This window comes from Macrotis lagotis, chromosome 3 (assembly GCF_037893015.1).
Source record: "Macrotis lagotis isolate mMagLag1 chromosome 3, bilby.v1.9.chrom.fasta, whole genome shotgun sequence".
Lineage (NCBI taxonomy): Eukaryota > Metazoa > Chordata > Mammalia > Peramelemorphia > Peramelidae > Macrotis > Macrotis lagotis.
The window spans coordinates 245,281,762-245,296,860 of record NC_133660.1 but is presented as its reverse complement, the minus strand read 5'-3'; the positions used below and the strand labels follow the sequence as shown (position 1 = coordinate 245,296,860).

The 15,099-nt window shown below is 33.7% G+C and overlaps 1 protein-coding gene across 1 annotated transcript in view; it reads right to left on the bottom strand.

The window, feature by feature from the left end:
* Window positions 1-1,120: 1,120 nt before the first annotated feature.
* Window positions 1,121-15,099, bottom strand: part of PRMT3 (protein arginine methyltransferase 3) — a 144,669-nt gene continuing 130,690 nt past the window's right edge. Inside the window, exon 16 of the mRNA XM_074230373.1 lies at window positions 1,121-6,697. Within this exon, the coding sequence (XP_074086474.1) occupies window positions 6,588-6,697 (110 nt within the window). The 3' untranslated portion in view covers window positions 1,121-6,587. The remainder of the gene's footprint in view (window positions 6,698-15,099) is intronic.

Here is a 15,099-nt window from a genome sequence, read left to right as displayed (position 1 = left end):
TCAATCACAAATTGATGGGCATCTACTTTGTTTCCAATTCTGAGTTATCACAAAAAGTACTGCTATAAATATTTTGGAATATATGGGAACGTTTTCAATGGCTTTCTTGAAATATAAGCTGACTAGCAGTCTCTAGTTCAAAGGATATGTATATTTTATTCACATCATTTGCACAATTCCAAATTGCTTTCCAAAGCATTTCCAAAATGATTGTACCATTTCAGTTCCACCACTAACACTTCAATGTGCTCATATTTTCATAAACTCTCCATCATTGATCATTTCCATTTTTTTTTTGTGAATTTGTAGTGTATGAGGTTAAATATCAGGGTTGTTTTGATTTGCAGTGCACTTATTAGTGATTCGGAACTTTTATGAAATTGTATTTTTCAGTTCTTTTCAGAACTGTTAATTTCCTTTTAGCATTCATCTACTAGAGAATAATTATGTGCATATTTGTTTATATATTTTGGGTATTAAACTTTTACCAGTGAAATTTTTCTCCACTGACCACTTCCCTTCTTATCCTGGTCTGTGCAGAAGCTTTTTGGTTTCAAGCACTCAAAGTTATTTCATCATTTGTAATTGTCTCTATCTCTTATTTGGTTAAGAATACATCTCTTGAGTTGTGAACTGATTCTGGTGAGCAATTTGGAACTATGCCAAAGGGAATCAAACTGTACATACCCTTTGATATAACAGGACCATTAATTATAGTAGATATTTTATGTTGACAAAGAATTAAAAGTTGATAATTGGGGAACAGCTGAACAAGTTATGGTATGAGTATAATGGAACACAAGAAATGATGAGCAGGTGGATTTCAGAAAAACCTGGAAAGAATTACATGAACTGATGCAAAGTGAGTGAGCAAATCTAGGAGAAGTGTTCACAATAATAGCAATAATGTATGATAAATAATGACTCAGCCATTCTCAATAATAGAATGGAGCAAGATAATCCCAAAGAGTTCATCAGCTGTGATGGATGCAGTTCCTCTCAACAGTTCAGAGACCTAGGTCGACCCAGGAAGATCTGTTATGAATGCCATTCACATCCAGAGGGAAAAAAATAAAACATAGAATGTAAATGAATGCCATGTTAGCTTTTTAAAAAAATTTCCCATCTTATCAGAGTTTTTTTTCCTTAGTCCTAATTCCTCATACACAGAGTGATTAATATATAAACATGTTAAAAACAAATGTATATACATTTATGTATACTAGACTATTCACCACTGAGAGGGATGGAGTGGGAATGGAGGGTGGAAGAAAATTGTCTAACATAAATATGCATGCTGATGAATGTTGAAAAACTTTCACAATATGTAATTGGAAAAATAAAATCAAATACCTAAGAAAAAAAAGAAAAATACTGTCCACTTACAGAGAAAGAAATGGAGTCTGAATGCAGATCAAAGTATTCTATTTGTCACTTTATTTTTTCTTTTTATTTTACAGGATGACTGATATGGAAATACATTTTTCATGATTGTAGATAATCTATATAAAATTGTCAACTCAGGGAGGGGAAAGAGGAGAGAATTTGGAACTCAAAAATTTTTTAAATGATTGTTAAAAATTGTTTTTATATATAATTAAGAAAAAATATTCAAAAAATACATTCCTTACCCATAACTTTGATAGGTACACGATCTAATTTTTATAGTGTAATCTTTAATAGTAAGGTTACATATACATAGTTTTTTTATGTTCCAGCAGTTTGTTTTAAATTATTAAATGAGTTTTTCCTTATGCAATTTATGTTTTATTTAACTTTATCAAACACTGGGTTCTTGAGTTAGGTTGTTTCTCACTATCCCCTTCCCTAGTCTGTTCCACTGATCTATAACCAATACAGATGTTTTTGATGACTGCTGCTATGTGATTTAGGGACTGGAAGTACTATTTCCTCTTCATCTCTACTTATTTTCATCATTTTTTCTGATAATTTTTTTTGTTTTTCCCCTATGAATTTTGTTTCTATTTTATTATGCTCTCCTTTATAATTTATTGGTATAACATAAAAAATGTAAATTTTGGTAGGTCATTTTTAATCTTATAGTCAAAGACTGACCACGAGCATTGAATATTCCTTCAGTTGTTCACTTTTCTAAATGTACCTTTGAATCAATAAAAGTCTTTTGTTTGGGGAAGTTGGTTCCTAGATCTTTTAAAAGTTATTTGGAATGGAATTTCCCCTTCTAATACCGATTCTTGTGTTTTATTATCATATAGAAAAACTATTAGTGGGAAAGGGGCAATTAGGGTTAAGTGACTTGCCCAGGGTCACACAACTAATTGTTTGAGCTACATTTGAACTCAGGCCCTTCTGACTCCAGTCAGTGTTCTATCCACTGTGTCATCAAACTACCCCTAAATGCTGTTCTGAAGATTTTAGTCTACACTTCTGCTGACATCTCAATTTGTATCTTTGCTGATTTCTTGGGGTTTATCATCAGCAAATAGTTTTATCTCTTTTGTACTTAATTCCTTTTTTGTCTTATTGTTATTGCTGTTATTTCTACAACTCTATCAAGGGATAGTGAGAAGAGTGGGCATCCTTGCTTTATTCTTCTATTTATTGGAAAAGGTTCTAGTTAAATGATACTTGATTTTATTTTTAGAGTTTTAGAAAAAAGTTAAATGATTACATTGTCAAATGCTTTTTCTGCATCTATTAAGATGATCATATGCTTTTGGATGCTCTTCTTTTGATTGTGGATTGCTTTCCTAATGTTGAACCATCTTTTCATTCCTGTAATAAATCATGTTTGATCAAAATGTAGTTTGACAGGATTTTCTTTATAATTTTTGAGTCAATGTCCATTAATGAAATTGTCCTACAATTTTCAATTTTCTTTCCAAATTTAATCTTTCCCAGGTTTAGGTATTAAGACTATATTTGTCTCAAAAAAGGATTCTGGTAGGGGGTTCTTCCTCAATTTTTGAGAATAATTTGTGAAGCACAGATATCGATCTTTGTATTCTCCTGCGAATCCATCTAGTTTAGGAATTTTTTTCCCCTTTAAAGCTAAATTTATTTACTTTTCTGGGGTTGTGTTCTTATAGGATAGGTATAGCAAAGAACTGTACATAACAGAATTTGATCATTCTTTATATTTCTTTTGGTTTTGCTGATTTCCCCTTACTCCTTTGCTATTTAAATGAATTGACCTTTTTTTAAACATCAGATTATCTAATTGGTTTGGGGCTGGTAGGAGGTATAGTGGATAGAGATCAGAAAGATTCATCTTCATGAGTTCAAATCTGGCCTGAGATACCTACTAGATGTGTGACCTTGGGCAGGTCGCTTTGTCCTATATGCCTCAGTTCCTCAACTACATGTAGAAGGAAATGGCAAACCACTAAAATGTATCTTTGCCAAGAAAACTCCAAATGGTTTCCCAAAGAGTTAGACATGATTGAAAAATAACTGAACAACAAGATTAGAAATGGAAGCAGAAAACTAAAAACTGTTTTTTTCAAATAAAATTGATAAATTACCTTTTTGTTATGTTCATTTTTTTATGGCTCACTTCTGACTGCCCTTATCGTCACTATTATGATTTCCTAGTGGATTAAATCTTAAAGCATCTCAGCATCCTCTCACCTTGGGGAATTCTGTTCGCCAGTCTAGGTCTCTGCCTCAATTGACTTTTGGGTGGTGAGAACAGGCCTAGCTGTCAAAATTAGTGTCCTTCTCCAGACAGAATTTGCAGATATTTTATCATGGACTCTTGTCCTACAGGATCAGGGCTGGAATTCCAGTGATGATATGCCAGAAGCAATGGGTCACTTCTAACCATGCAAAAATCAATTGAGGCAGAGACCCAGGCTGGCAAATTGAATTTCCCAAGAGCTAGGTGGTAAAGTGGATAAAACACTGGTCCTGGAGTCGAGAGGACCTGAGTTCAAATCCAAACCTGGCCATTTAATAATTGCCTAGCTGTATGACCCTGGGCAAGTTACTTAACCCACTACCTTGCAAAAAATAAAGCTATGATTTTTCCTTGTAGAAACTAGACAAAAAAAGCTCAAAAAAAAAAAGCCTTTGGCATTTAAAACCATAGATCCCTATTTATCATAGAATGAAAAGGACACTACATTTATCAAAAGTATATTTATGTCTATTTATCACAGAGAATTTTAAGGAAATATATTTTGTTTTAAAATCTGGTATTCAAGACAAATATGGGGCTGAATAGCTTTCGAGGAGAAGTGTCAAACCCATAGCCCACATCACTCTTGAGTGTAACCAGAATCCAATTAAATTGTAGTTCATGTTTGATTTTTTAATATGAGGATGTATTAACCTGCAGGGATTATGTCTAGGTTAGTGGCTCCAGATACTATCGATTTAAAGGACAGAGCTCATAACTAGTCATCCAGATCAAATTCAATTAAAGGGAAATATTCTAGAGAATGCCAACACCCCAAGGTATGGTGGACAAAACCAGGTTTCACAAGTTCTAAATAAAGATGGAAAAAAAATGAGAAAAAATGGACAGATCATAAGCAATGTGGGTGGGAGGTTGCCAGTTCTGAGGCAGGGGTATGACAGTACTAAGACCCTCAGGGTTGGTGGGATAGGGACCATGCAAGCAATCCTGGACAGTTGTATTGCTGCAATGGGGAGCGTTTATCCTGAAATGGAAGCTTGTAGGACTGGCAGAGAGGAAAGTATAGTCCTCGATATTAGTGCCCATCTAGTTTGCAAGTCACTTACCCACCTGACAAGAGCTTTCAGTGCATGTAACCCTGTCCTAGCTACAGTTTAGGGAAAGATACATGAATTTCTTTCCTGGAATGGTCATTGGTGAAAAGCATGAAAAAAACTATTGTCTAATAATTATGACTTTCATCTAAATAAGTCCAATAGAAGGAAATCTGATTGATCTATCATGTCAACAAACCATGAAAACAGCCGAGTTTTAGACAGGGAAATCTATCTTTAAATAATTGCATTTATTATCATACATGGCTTTCTAATATTGTTCATCCTGAAATTTTGCTACATTTTGAGATTGTGTTTAGAGGTTATAACAAATTTCTATTTCTTTGAGTGGATCTTTTTACAAGGTAGAAAACACTCTTTAGGAACAGTGCAATATTTCTTAGCTATTAATTCAATAATCCAGTATTCTTCTTTGGAAGGAATAGATATCATAGTTTTGGACTAATTTGGCCCTTACCTCCTAGAAAAGAATGCTGATGGTTCTTGCTGAGTTCACTGGCATTCAAGATATTTTCTTGTGAGAACCTGCTGTTCAGCCCACTGAGGTAAATGAAAAGAAATTCTTAACTATTTCACATAAGTAATCATCACCATCATCATAATTTTAGGACTCATTGTGTTCAATTCTTACACTAAAATTTATTGCCATGTCCTGGAAAATGGATGATTTGGGATTTGATTTGAGGAAACTAGGTAAGTTTAGCACCAATAAATTGAAGCAATATGGTGATTATTTTCTTAATCTTATCATTTGAGGGCTATACCTCCTCTTTTGACACTAAAATTTGTAATATTTTGTAGTAGTTATGAAGATTTTGATTTTCAATTGTCCTGGTATTAAAAACTATGATGATGAATTTCTTTCTATCTAAGACTAATGAGAGAATGCAATTTTTCTTTATCTCACAAACATACTGATTTCCATTTATACCACAGAGACAGGACACAGTACATGAGTATTGTGGATAATTGGAGCTGTGGGTTCTCAAGTTTCATCTAAAAGAAAGGGATTTTCTTTGGTAGAATCATTTTATAATAATACTTCCTGAATATTTGGTTCTGGGAAAAGCCCATTTTTTGATCTGTAAGGCATGGAACAAGACTTTAAAATCTGTTTTGTTAAAGGGGTTACTTTGTAGAGCCTGGTTTAAAGTATTGATTGTAGCATTTTATATATATTTATATATATTTTTATTGATTGCTTGACAAGTTTTTCTTTCAACCCAAGGCAGTAATTGCAAATAGCAGTTTTAAGATAGTGAAATATTATATAATATCACTATTAACTCTTGTATCCTTATCCAAACTTTACAACTGTTACATAAGTTAATTTGAAAAAGTCATTAGATTAGCAAATGATAACATATGAACTTCTAGGTTTCTGAAAACAGGTAATATTGAAAGGATAGTCAAGTAGATCACTCACAATATGAAGACATAAGTTGATGACACTAAGGGCCATCCATAACAAATCAGCTAAGTTGGGTAATTATAATATTTCTCCTAAACTGTTTTCAACTGTAATTTCTATGATGAAAACCGATGCGTTTTTCTCAGCTACATTTATTTCAAATTTAAGTCAATTTTGGTTTCATTATTTTCACTGCACAGGAAATATACTGGCTATAATTTGATAGCTTTTTTTTTTTATCAGATTTACGAGTACAAGATTATATAGCTCCCATTTTAGAGACAATTCAGTTGGTGTATGTGTGAAACACATTACTCCTTTCTCTTATTCAAGAGACTCATTAGTGAAAGACCCATCAACCACATGAACAACTCTCTTGCTCCTTATGTTTCCTTACAACAATGTGTCTTCACTTCATTGTGTATACACAGAATAACTTTCACTGAAGGCTATAAATCTGAGTTAAGTTATTCAATGTAAGGGTAACGATGAGAGAGCGTGGGTCCTTCCTGTTCTTTTGAACTGTTATCTTTCCTTTTAAGATCTCACCTAAAAAATAGAACAAAACAAGGAAGTTTGAGTATTAAAGAAACTTTACAGTAAATTATTAATGTACAATTCATAATATACTTTAAATTTGATATGATTAGTGAATTAATGTATTAAGTCACTCAAAAAAGTAAACATTCACTACAGATGTCAAACACTAGCATTTCGAAGGCGAAGCAATGTATAGTGATCATACAGGGTCAGGTTCCTCAGTTTTAGCTTCATGGAAAAAATCGGATACTGGTACTAAATGGTAGATGTGCAATTTAGATTTATATTAGAGAAATAAATGCACAGGATGTTTATAACTTCTAGTATTCAGTAAAGCAACAGAGGATGAGATAAAGAAAAGGATTTAGAACTATAAAGAAAAACATATCCCCTTAACACAAGCACATTAAATAGCCATAGGATGTTGATATAATTCATAGCTAGAAAGATGAACTGAATTTGCTTTAATAATCTTATAGATTTTAGAATACCCATCTCTAATTACATTAGCAGTGGAAAGCAATCTAATAAAATTCAAGACATTCTGAACAAATTATATTGCATATTCATTTCAGAATTTTTTTCATGATATAGCAAAAAAGTATTTTTTAATAATGAAGCAAAAAATAACAAGATGAATATTTCTTGGTTAAAAGCAAGAATATGAGACCAAACCAAAGGGCATTTTATATTTTCTCAGCAATATCCTCAGGCTTAACAATCTGTGCTGACACAACAGGACCCCCTCCCCAAAAGCTTAAAAAACAATTATAAAAAATATGATGTAATAGTAGAATTATGTCAAACAAATTTCCTCAAATTTGTAAACCTAGTTAAATTACTAAATTTTTTCAATGTTAGTTTCAATCAGTAATACTTTTAATCTTCAGAATTAGATAATGTAGTGAAGTCATAAAAAAGTCAAAAATGTAAAGAGTATTTACTGTTTCCTGTGTGTCAGACACTGTCCCAGTAATTGTGGATACAAAGTTCTGGCCCTCAAAGAGTTTACATTCCAATGGAGGAAGTAGGAGACCTCACAGAGAAATGGCTGGGAAGGGCAGTAACAAATAGTCTCTCTCTCACACAAAAATGGGCATTTTCTAAATACATGTACTTTTAACATAACATCTTGGGGAGGGGAATCTGGAACAAATCCAATATTATATTTACAACTAGCAAAAGAATAGTTATATTTTTTCACTAATTGCAGCTTTGATTTCTTTTTATAATTCTGATCTATTCCTCATTGTTTAAAAAAAATAAAGCAGAGGTAGCTTGGTGGCATAGTGGATAGAGCACCGGCCCTGGAGAGAGGACAACCTGAGTTCAAGTTAGGGGGTCAGACACTTAATAATTATTATTTAGCTGTGTGACTTTGGGCAAGTCACTTAACCCCAATGTGTTGCAAAGAAAAAAACAATAAAAATAAAGCAATGACCTATCCCAACCAGCCTTTGACAGAGATGTAGCATTCATAGCAACAATGTTAAAAAGTTTTAGATTTCTGCTGAAGTGCAAGTTAATAATAATAATAATTATTATTATTATTATTTTTAGGTTTTTGCAAGGCAAATGGGGTTAAGTGGCTTGCCCAAGGCCACACAGCTAGGTAATGATTAAGTGTCTGAGACCAGATTTGAACCCAGGTACTCCTGACTCCAGGGCCGGTGCTTTATCCACTGTGCCACCTAGCCACCCCTGTTAATAATTATTTCTGAAAATTATTTAAGTTTTTGGGTTTTTAAGCCAGATACAGGGACAGCTAAGTGGCACAATGCAAAAAGCAACAGTCCTGGAATCGGGATTTCAATTTAGCCTCAGATACATACTAGCTGTGTGACCCTGCAAGTCTTTTAATCACAATTTCCACCCCACCAAAAAACAATCAAACAATTCATATGGTTTAGAACTGGCAGGGACCTTAAAGATCAACTACTCCAATCTCATTATAATAAATAAATAATATAGTAGGGGTTCTGAACCTGGGGGTCTGGCAAATTTTTAGGTGGTCTGTGGATATATTTCCAGAGTTTATAAATTTGGATGGGGAGAAAAAAAATCACATTTTTATTTGAATACTTAGTTTCCTTTGTAATTCTATTAATTCTGTACATTTAAAAACATCATTCTGCTGGACACAGCAGCCTATATCTATGGAGCTTGGGAGTTTTGAGTTGAAAACAAACTCTAAACTGATCTGATATTTGTATTAAGCTGACCTCCATACAGTGAGCCCTCCCATTGAATGGGAGTCGTGGTTGCCTAGGAGGAGAGAAGCTGGACCAGGCCAAAGTTCCTGCACTGGTTAACAATGGTATCAGGCCTATGAATTACCCCTGATCTTCCAGTCTTGGGGAGAGGAGCTTCAGTATTTAAAAACACAAAAACATTATTCTGAGAAGGGGTCCATAAACTTGTACCATTTGATCAAAGTGGTCCATGATACCCAAAAAAGTGAAGAGACCCTGGTTAAAGAATGAAAATGCATGGGATAATGTGATATAGTAGAAAGAGTTGTGGAATAGGAATTTGGTTTGAAGCTCAACTACTACTCCAAATCATTGGATGACGAATTCATGACTTTTCTGAGTTCCAGCTTCCATGGCTGGAAAGCAAAAGTCTGAATGAACTAGATGATCTCTGAGGTACTTCAATTTCCAATAACTAATACATCATTTAGTAACTTGTCTAAAGGAACCTGGGTAAGTGTAAATTGTAATTGAGATTTCATCCCGTGTTTTCAGACTGAACCTAGTGTTCATTCCTCTGATTCTGGTTCATTCCACTGATTCATCCACTGGTGATGTTATGATTTAAGCAGTGAATGCATTTATGTATTCATTTCAAAGAAACAAACTATCAGGAAGTCACATTAAAAATATTAATCTGCAGCTGGCAAACACAGCCTCCGATCCTTATAGACTGAAAAAGGTGCAAAGGTAATGGCTATAACACCAAAGTAGATCAGAGTAATTAATCAGTGTCATGTAGATATAAAATGACGGATGTTTTTAAGCAGATCTGCTGTTTAGTGGTTGCAGAGGACACTCTCTTTGAAACTGAGTTGAATCACCTTGCCCTTATCACAGGCAGATTGCCTCAAGAACAAAGAAATACAGCTTTGCAGTTCAATTAGAAAAAAATGAACCCCTATATTTATTATATCATTTTAATTTATTCTTTCAAAAGCAAAGAATATCACCCCTACAGAACATATAAACAGCATGCCCAATAAAGATTAAAGAACATGATTTTGATTTATGTAGAAGCTTGACTTTCTTTAGGATGGGGAAGGAGAAATCATTCATTTGTTTTCAACCAGATTATAACAATAGCATTATGAATCATTTATTAATGTGTCAATAGCTTTAGGTAAAGATTGTCATACAAAGTTTGACTATAAATAATGTGCCTTTTTAAAAATCATATTAGCTCTTTTACTTCTAAATATGTATGATATCCTTCAAAGCTGTCCCCTGGGAAGTGACACATTCACTAAAATGAAGGTCTTGGTGCCTTAAAATCATTTTGGAATATCTCCTCAAGAACTGTCTCCAGGATTAATTTATGAGTTGTCAAAGAAAACACCAGGTTCTCTTTATAGACAAACCTAATTTTTGCACCTTAGAGGATATTACTAAATCTACTATTTCATTTTTATTTTTTGAACTCACTTTGGCTATGTTCCAAAATCAAAATAGGACAGAAGTTTTCCAGCACTAGGATAGTGAAAAGAATTCAATTCAACAGGCATGTGTTGAGAACCTGTTCCAAAATGACCAGTATGAGATACAAAGATTAGATTTGAGCAACAGAGTTTTTGGTTTTATGGATCTTACAGGCTGGTTGAGAGGAATGTTAAATTCCCTAATAGTTTTGAAGGTCAAATATATGTTCTAAATATATACTGAGAAGTAAATGGAAACATTATTGAAATAAGTATAAAGACATCTAAAGTTTCTGTGATTTTTTTTGGTTAAAGTAAAACCCTGGCTCATCCTGACTAACCAGATAACACTAAAACTTTTGTGGGTCTTTTAACTGACATGATGACCCTAAATCATCACAATACTTGGGACAATTTAACCTTGTTTTGATCTCAAGATTAGAAAGGAACTCAGAGCTCATCTAGTCTAGAAGTGACAAATGTCAAACCTTCTTGACTGCTACTGGAACCAGAGAAAAGTTTAACTGGGAAATAAGTAAAATAAATAAAAATAGAACATAATGTTAATTTGTGGTTTTCTAAATCAATGACATCAATGATACATTCCAATCTATATCTGAACACATAAAAATAACCCTTCAAACTTATGGTCAGGTATCACCTTCTGCCTAAATCTTTTCTCTAACATACAGTTTGTCATATCTTTCAATCGAACCTGATATAACATGGCTGTCTATCTTCCAGTTTATCCTAAAATGAAGTATAGCTAAAACTCCAGGCCTATAATGGTCAACTGTCAGGAAGCTTCTCTATATCAAAGACCTATTTGCATTTTCAAAATAAAAATGCTCCAAATGAAACTCATTACTCCTTCTAAACCTGCCTGCCCTCAAAAAGGTTCTATTTCTATGAAGGAAAACTTGATTTCTAATCAAGGCAACCTACTTAATTGAGCTTATAACCTTAGAGTCATTCTTGATTTTCCTCACTTTACCTAATCCATCAGTTGTCAAAACTTGCCAATTCTATTTTCCTCATCACTGTTCCCTTTTCTCCACCCATACAGGTGCCCTAATCATTGCTTACCTGGATGACTATCCCAGTCTAACTGAATTCCTCACTTCCCATCTAATTTCTATCCTCCATAATCTGTTGTCTACAACACTCAAATATAAACGGGCCCACTAAACAATATCAAGGATTCTGTTGGGGTGTATGTTGACTTTAAAAAAACAAGTTTACAGAGCGTTTTTTTTTGGGGGGGGTACATTAATACAATAGAATCAGATGGGAGTAATATTTTAATTTGATTGAGGACTATGTACCTGAAACTTCTGGCTTACATGACTGCAAAAGTAATATTCCAAAAATACAAAAGTCTCCTATTCAAAAACCTGCAGTTGCAGATAAAGGATAAAACAAATTTCTTTCCCCTAATTGTATATAAAAATAATTGCAACACTATTTTTACAAATTTTGAGTTCCAAATTATTCCTCCCTTCCATTCTTCTCCCCTCCCTAAGACAGTAAGCAATTCAATAGAGGCAATATATATACAATCATAAAACATATTACCTTATTAGTTACATTGAAAACATGAACTTCTTAATTTCAGACACATAATTCCTAGCAATCTGGTTCTCCTATTATTTTCTTGGCTTCTTTGACATCTTTTTCCTACCCACACTGCTCCAGACAGTTCTCACTCATGGCATTGCACTCTGGCATCTTCCTCTAAGCTGCCAGGCCACTCCACTGGGAGTCAGAATTCTTCTCCTCCTTTAAGCTTCGCCTACATGCCATCTCCTCCTTAACTGATTTTTTTTTACACCCTCTAAGGTCTAAAGTCCTCGACAAGAAGGAATACCACAATGTCTTAAAAATAGGAGACCAAATTGATTATTTTAAGGAAGAAGGAAGTCAGTCACAAGAATGCTGACATTTTTGATAGAAATGGCTCACAGATTTTTCCAGAAAGGGAATTATAGGAGAGTATGGGTTTGATTTCCTCATATCAAAGGTAAAATAACATTGCTTCAAGACACAATGGTTACTTCCTTGTAGTACTCATGATTGCAACTTAGACCCCAATATCTGGTGCAGAAGATAAAAAAGCAGAGAAATTCTCTGTAGAATATGCCAAGTCAACATTTTCATGATACACTATTATTTTAATGCAAAAGTAGGCATAGTATAGAGAAAGGCAAGAATTACATGAAAGCACAAAGGATTATAAAATGATTCAGAAGGTGCAAGTCTGTGATCCCCCCACAAGAAAGGAAGAAGAAGGTTCTCTATGTGTTGAACAGCAAATGTCATCATGGAAAAATGAAACAGAGAGGAGCTAACCAGACATGACAATAACTAGGTCCCAGATGTCGAAGTCATTTCATAATCAGGTGTGACTGTGCCCAGATAAGATCATTGACTAGTTAAAGCAAGAATTAAAATCAATATCTAATTAGATCAAAGGATAAAGATTAAAGGAGACAGCACTTGTGATTGCTGCACTTCTAATCTAATCTGCTGAAATAAGCTTTAAAGTCTAAAAACTGAGAAATAAGTAAAAGTAACAACAATGAATCCATCATCATTTCTTGTTTGTTTGTTTTAGGTTTCTGCAAGGCAATAGGGTTAAGTGGCTTACCCAAGGCCCCCACAGCTAGGTAATTATTAAGTGTCTGAGGTTGGATTTGAACTCAAGTGCTCCTGATTCCAGGGACTGTGCTCTATTTACTTCGCCACCTAGTCGCCCCTCCATCATCATTTCTTAAACAAGTTTAACTCATGCAAATGTCACCCAAGGTGACTGAAAATAATCTAGAAAACACCCCAACCAACAAATATCACAGACACTGCTTGACCCCCTTCCTTACTGGCTTTCCCACTCACCTTGGTAGTAGTTCTAAACCTTCTATGGCATCCCTCCCTTATCCTCTCAGGCAAGCCTCATGCCTACTAGTTAACCAAAATGCCTGAAGCTATTCGCCCTGTACATTTCTTACATATATCACTCATATATCTTTCTCCACTATTTGTCCCTCTACTCCTTGACTTTTCTTCTTACCAAGGCAAACTTCTCTCCATTCACCTATGTATAAAAAAATTTTATGGCAGTTGTGTGTATGTTATGGCTGAAACTGAAAACTAAGAAATGTCCAATAACTGGAAAATAGCAAAATTCTAGTTTATGCAGACTAAAGAAACAGATGACTTGACTTTATAGTATAATGTCCACAACTGAAAACTGAACCATTTTTACAAACTTCTAATTTCATCAACATGATCAACATGATCAACATGATGACAGGATGATTCCAGGGAACAAACTAGTTCCTGATAGATGACAGACTTAACACTGAGACACACATGTTCGTACATAGCCAATATGAGAAATCTATTTTGTCTGTTAATGCTGATTTATTATCATTTTTCCCCTTTAAGTTGGGGAGAGGGAGGGAAATACTTGATAATTAAAAAAAAATAGAATTATGAGCTAAGTAAAAGCAAATAAGTGAAAATCTAAGACATTGTGAATGAACAGCTAAACTACAATTTCTAGTACATGGACTTTGTTTTACTTTGACTACCCAAAATACTTTGTTAATTTTGATCCTTTCAACTGTGTTCTAGACGGATGACATGGCTGGAAAACTGATGATTTACTCTTGTAAATGGTATGTTTAAAAAATAATTCATAATTTATTACTAAGTTTCATATAGTCCTCTATTAAACTTTAAAGTACAACATTTATGCTTTTTAAATTAGTTATTTTATGTTTAAAGTTTTTTCCCTTTAAAAAGAACACTGCATAAAAATGTCTTTTGTTTTATATATATGTGAATGTATACACATGCGCACACACACACACACATATAATTTAAGCATCTTCAGGTATGGGTAAAACATCTTTAGGTGTTAGCTATCCATCTAGTTAAAACTAAATTTTTCTTTAATGACCAATTAGAATTAAGGGATGTATTCTGATTCAGAAGTTAACAGGATTTACACTATGGGTAGCTACAAAAGAGAATTGGGTTAAATTCCTCTGTCACAGTGTACTTAGGGTTAAAATATCTTTGAGAAAATTAATGAAATGATTTTATTCTCAAAGAGTAACTGAAAGCACTAAACATTTCTACTGAGAAGTCAATAATAATAAGAGATCACATATAAAGTCACAAATGCTTCCTACAAACTCAGTACAACTCATCTATTAGCGGATTCCTCAATGAATTCAGATGACAGCAAATAAGACTATCTTGAGAAAGTTTTTTAAATCTATGGCAGTTTTTTAAATCTATGGCAGTAAATTGGATTGTCAATTATCAAAATATATTAGATTCTTTATTACAAAGTTCAATGTTTCAATATTTATAAGATGATTCCCCTGCCCACTGTGTCAATCTTGAGTGGTAATTAAATTAGACAGTTTTTGTCACATTCTGTATTGAATAGGAAGGGAAATGCATCCTAAAGACTATATATATTCCAACTGACATTAACTGATTTTATTTATTTGGATTTAGTCACATTCAATCAGGATTTGAGTGGATTACAGGACAAAAAAATAGAAAGCTACTAGGGTTTAATATAGAAGATCTTTTGGAAAAGAAAAGCCAAGAAGCAGCATTCATTTTTTTTTAACAGTAGCCATTTAACACTGTATGTGAAATGGAACAGGCTGCAAAGCAGTAATTACCTACTTTGATCATTCAGACTCTTTGTTACCCTTCTCTC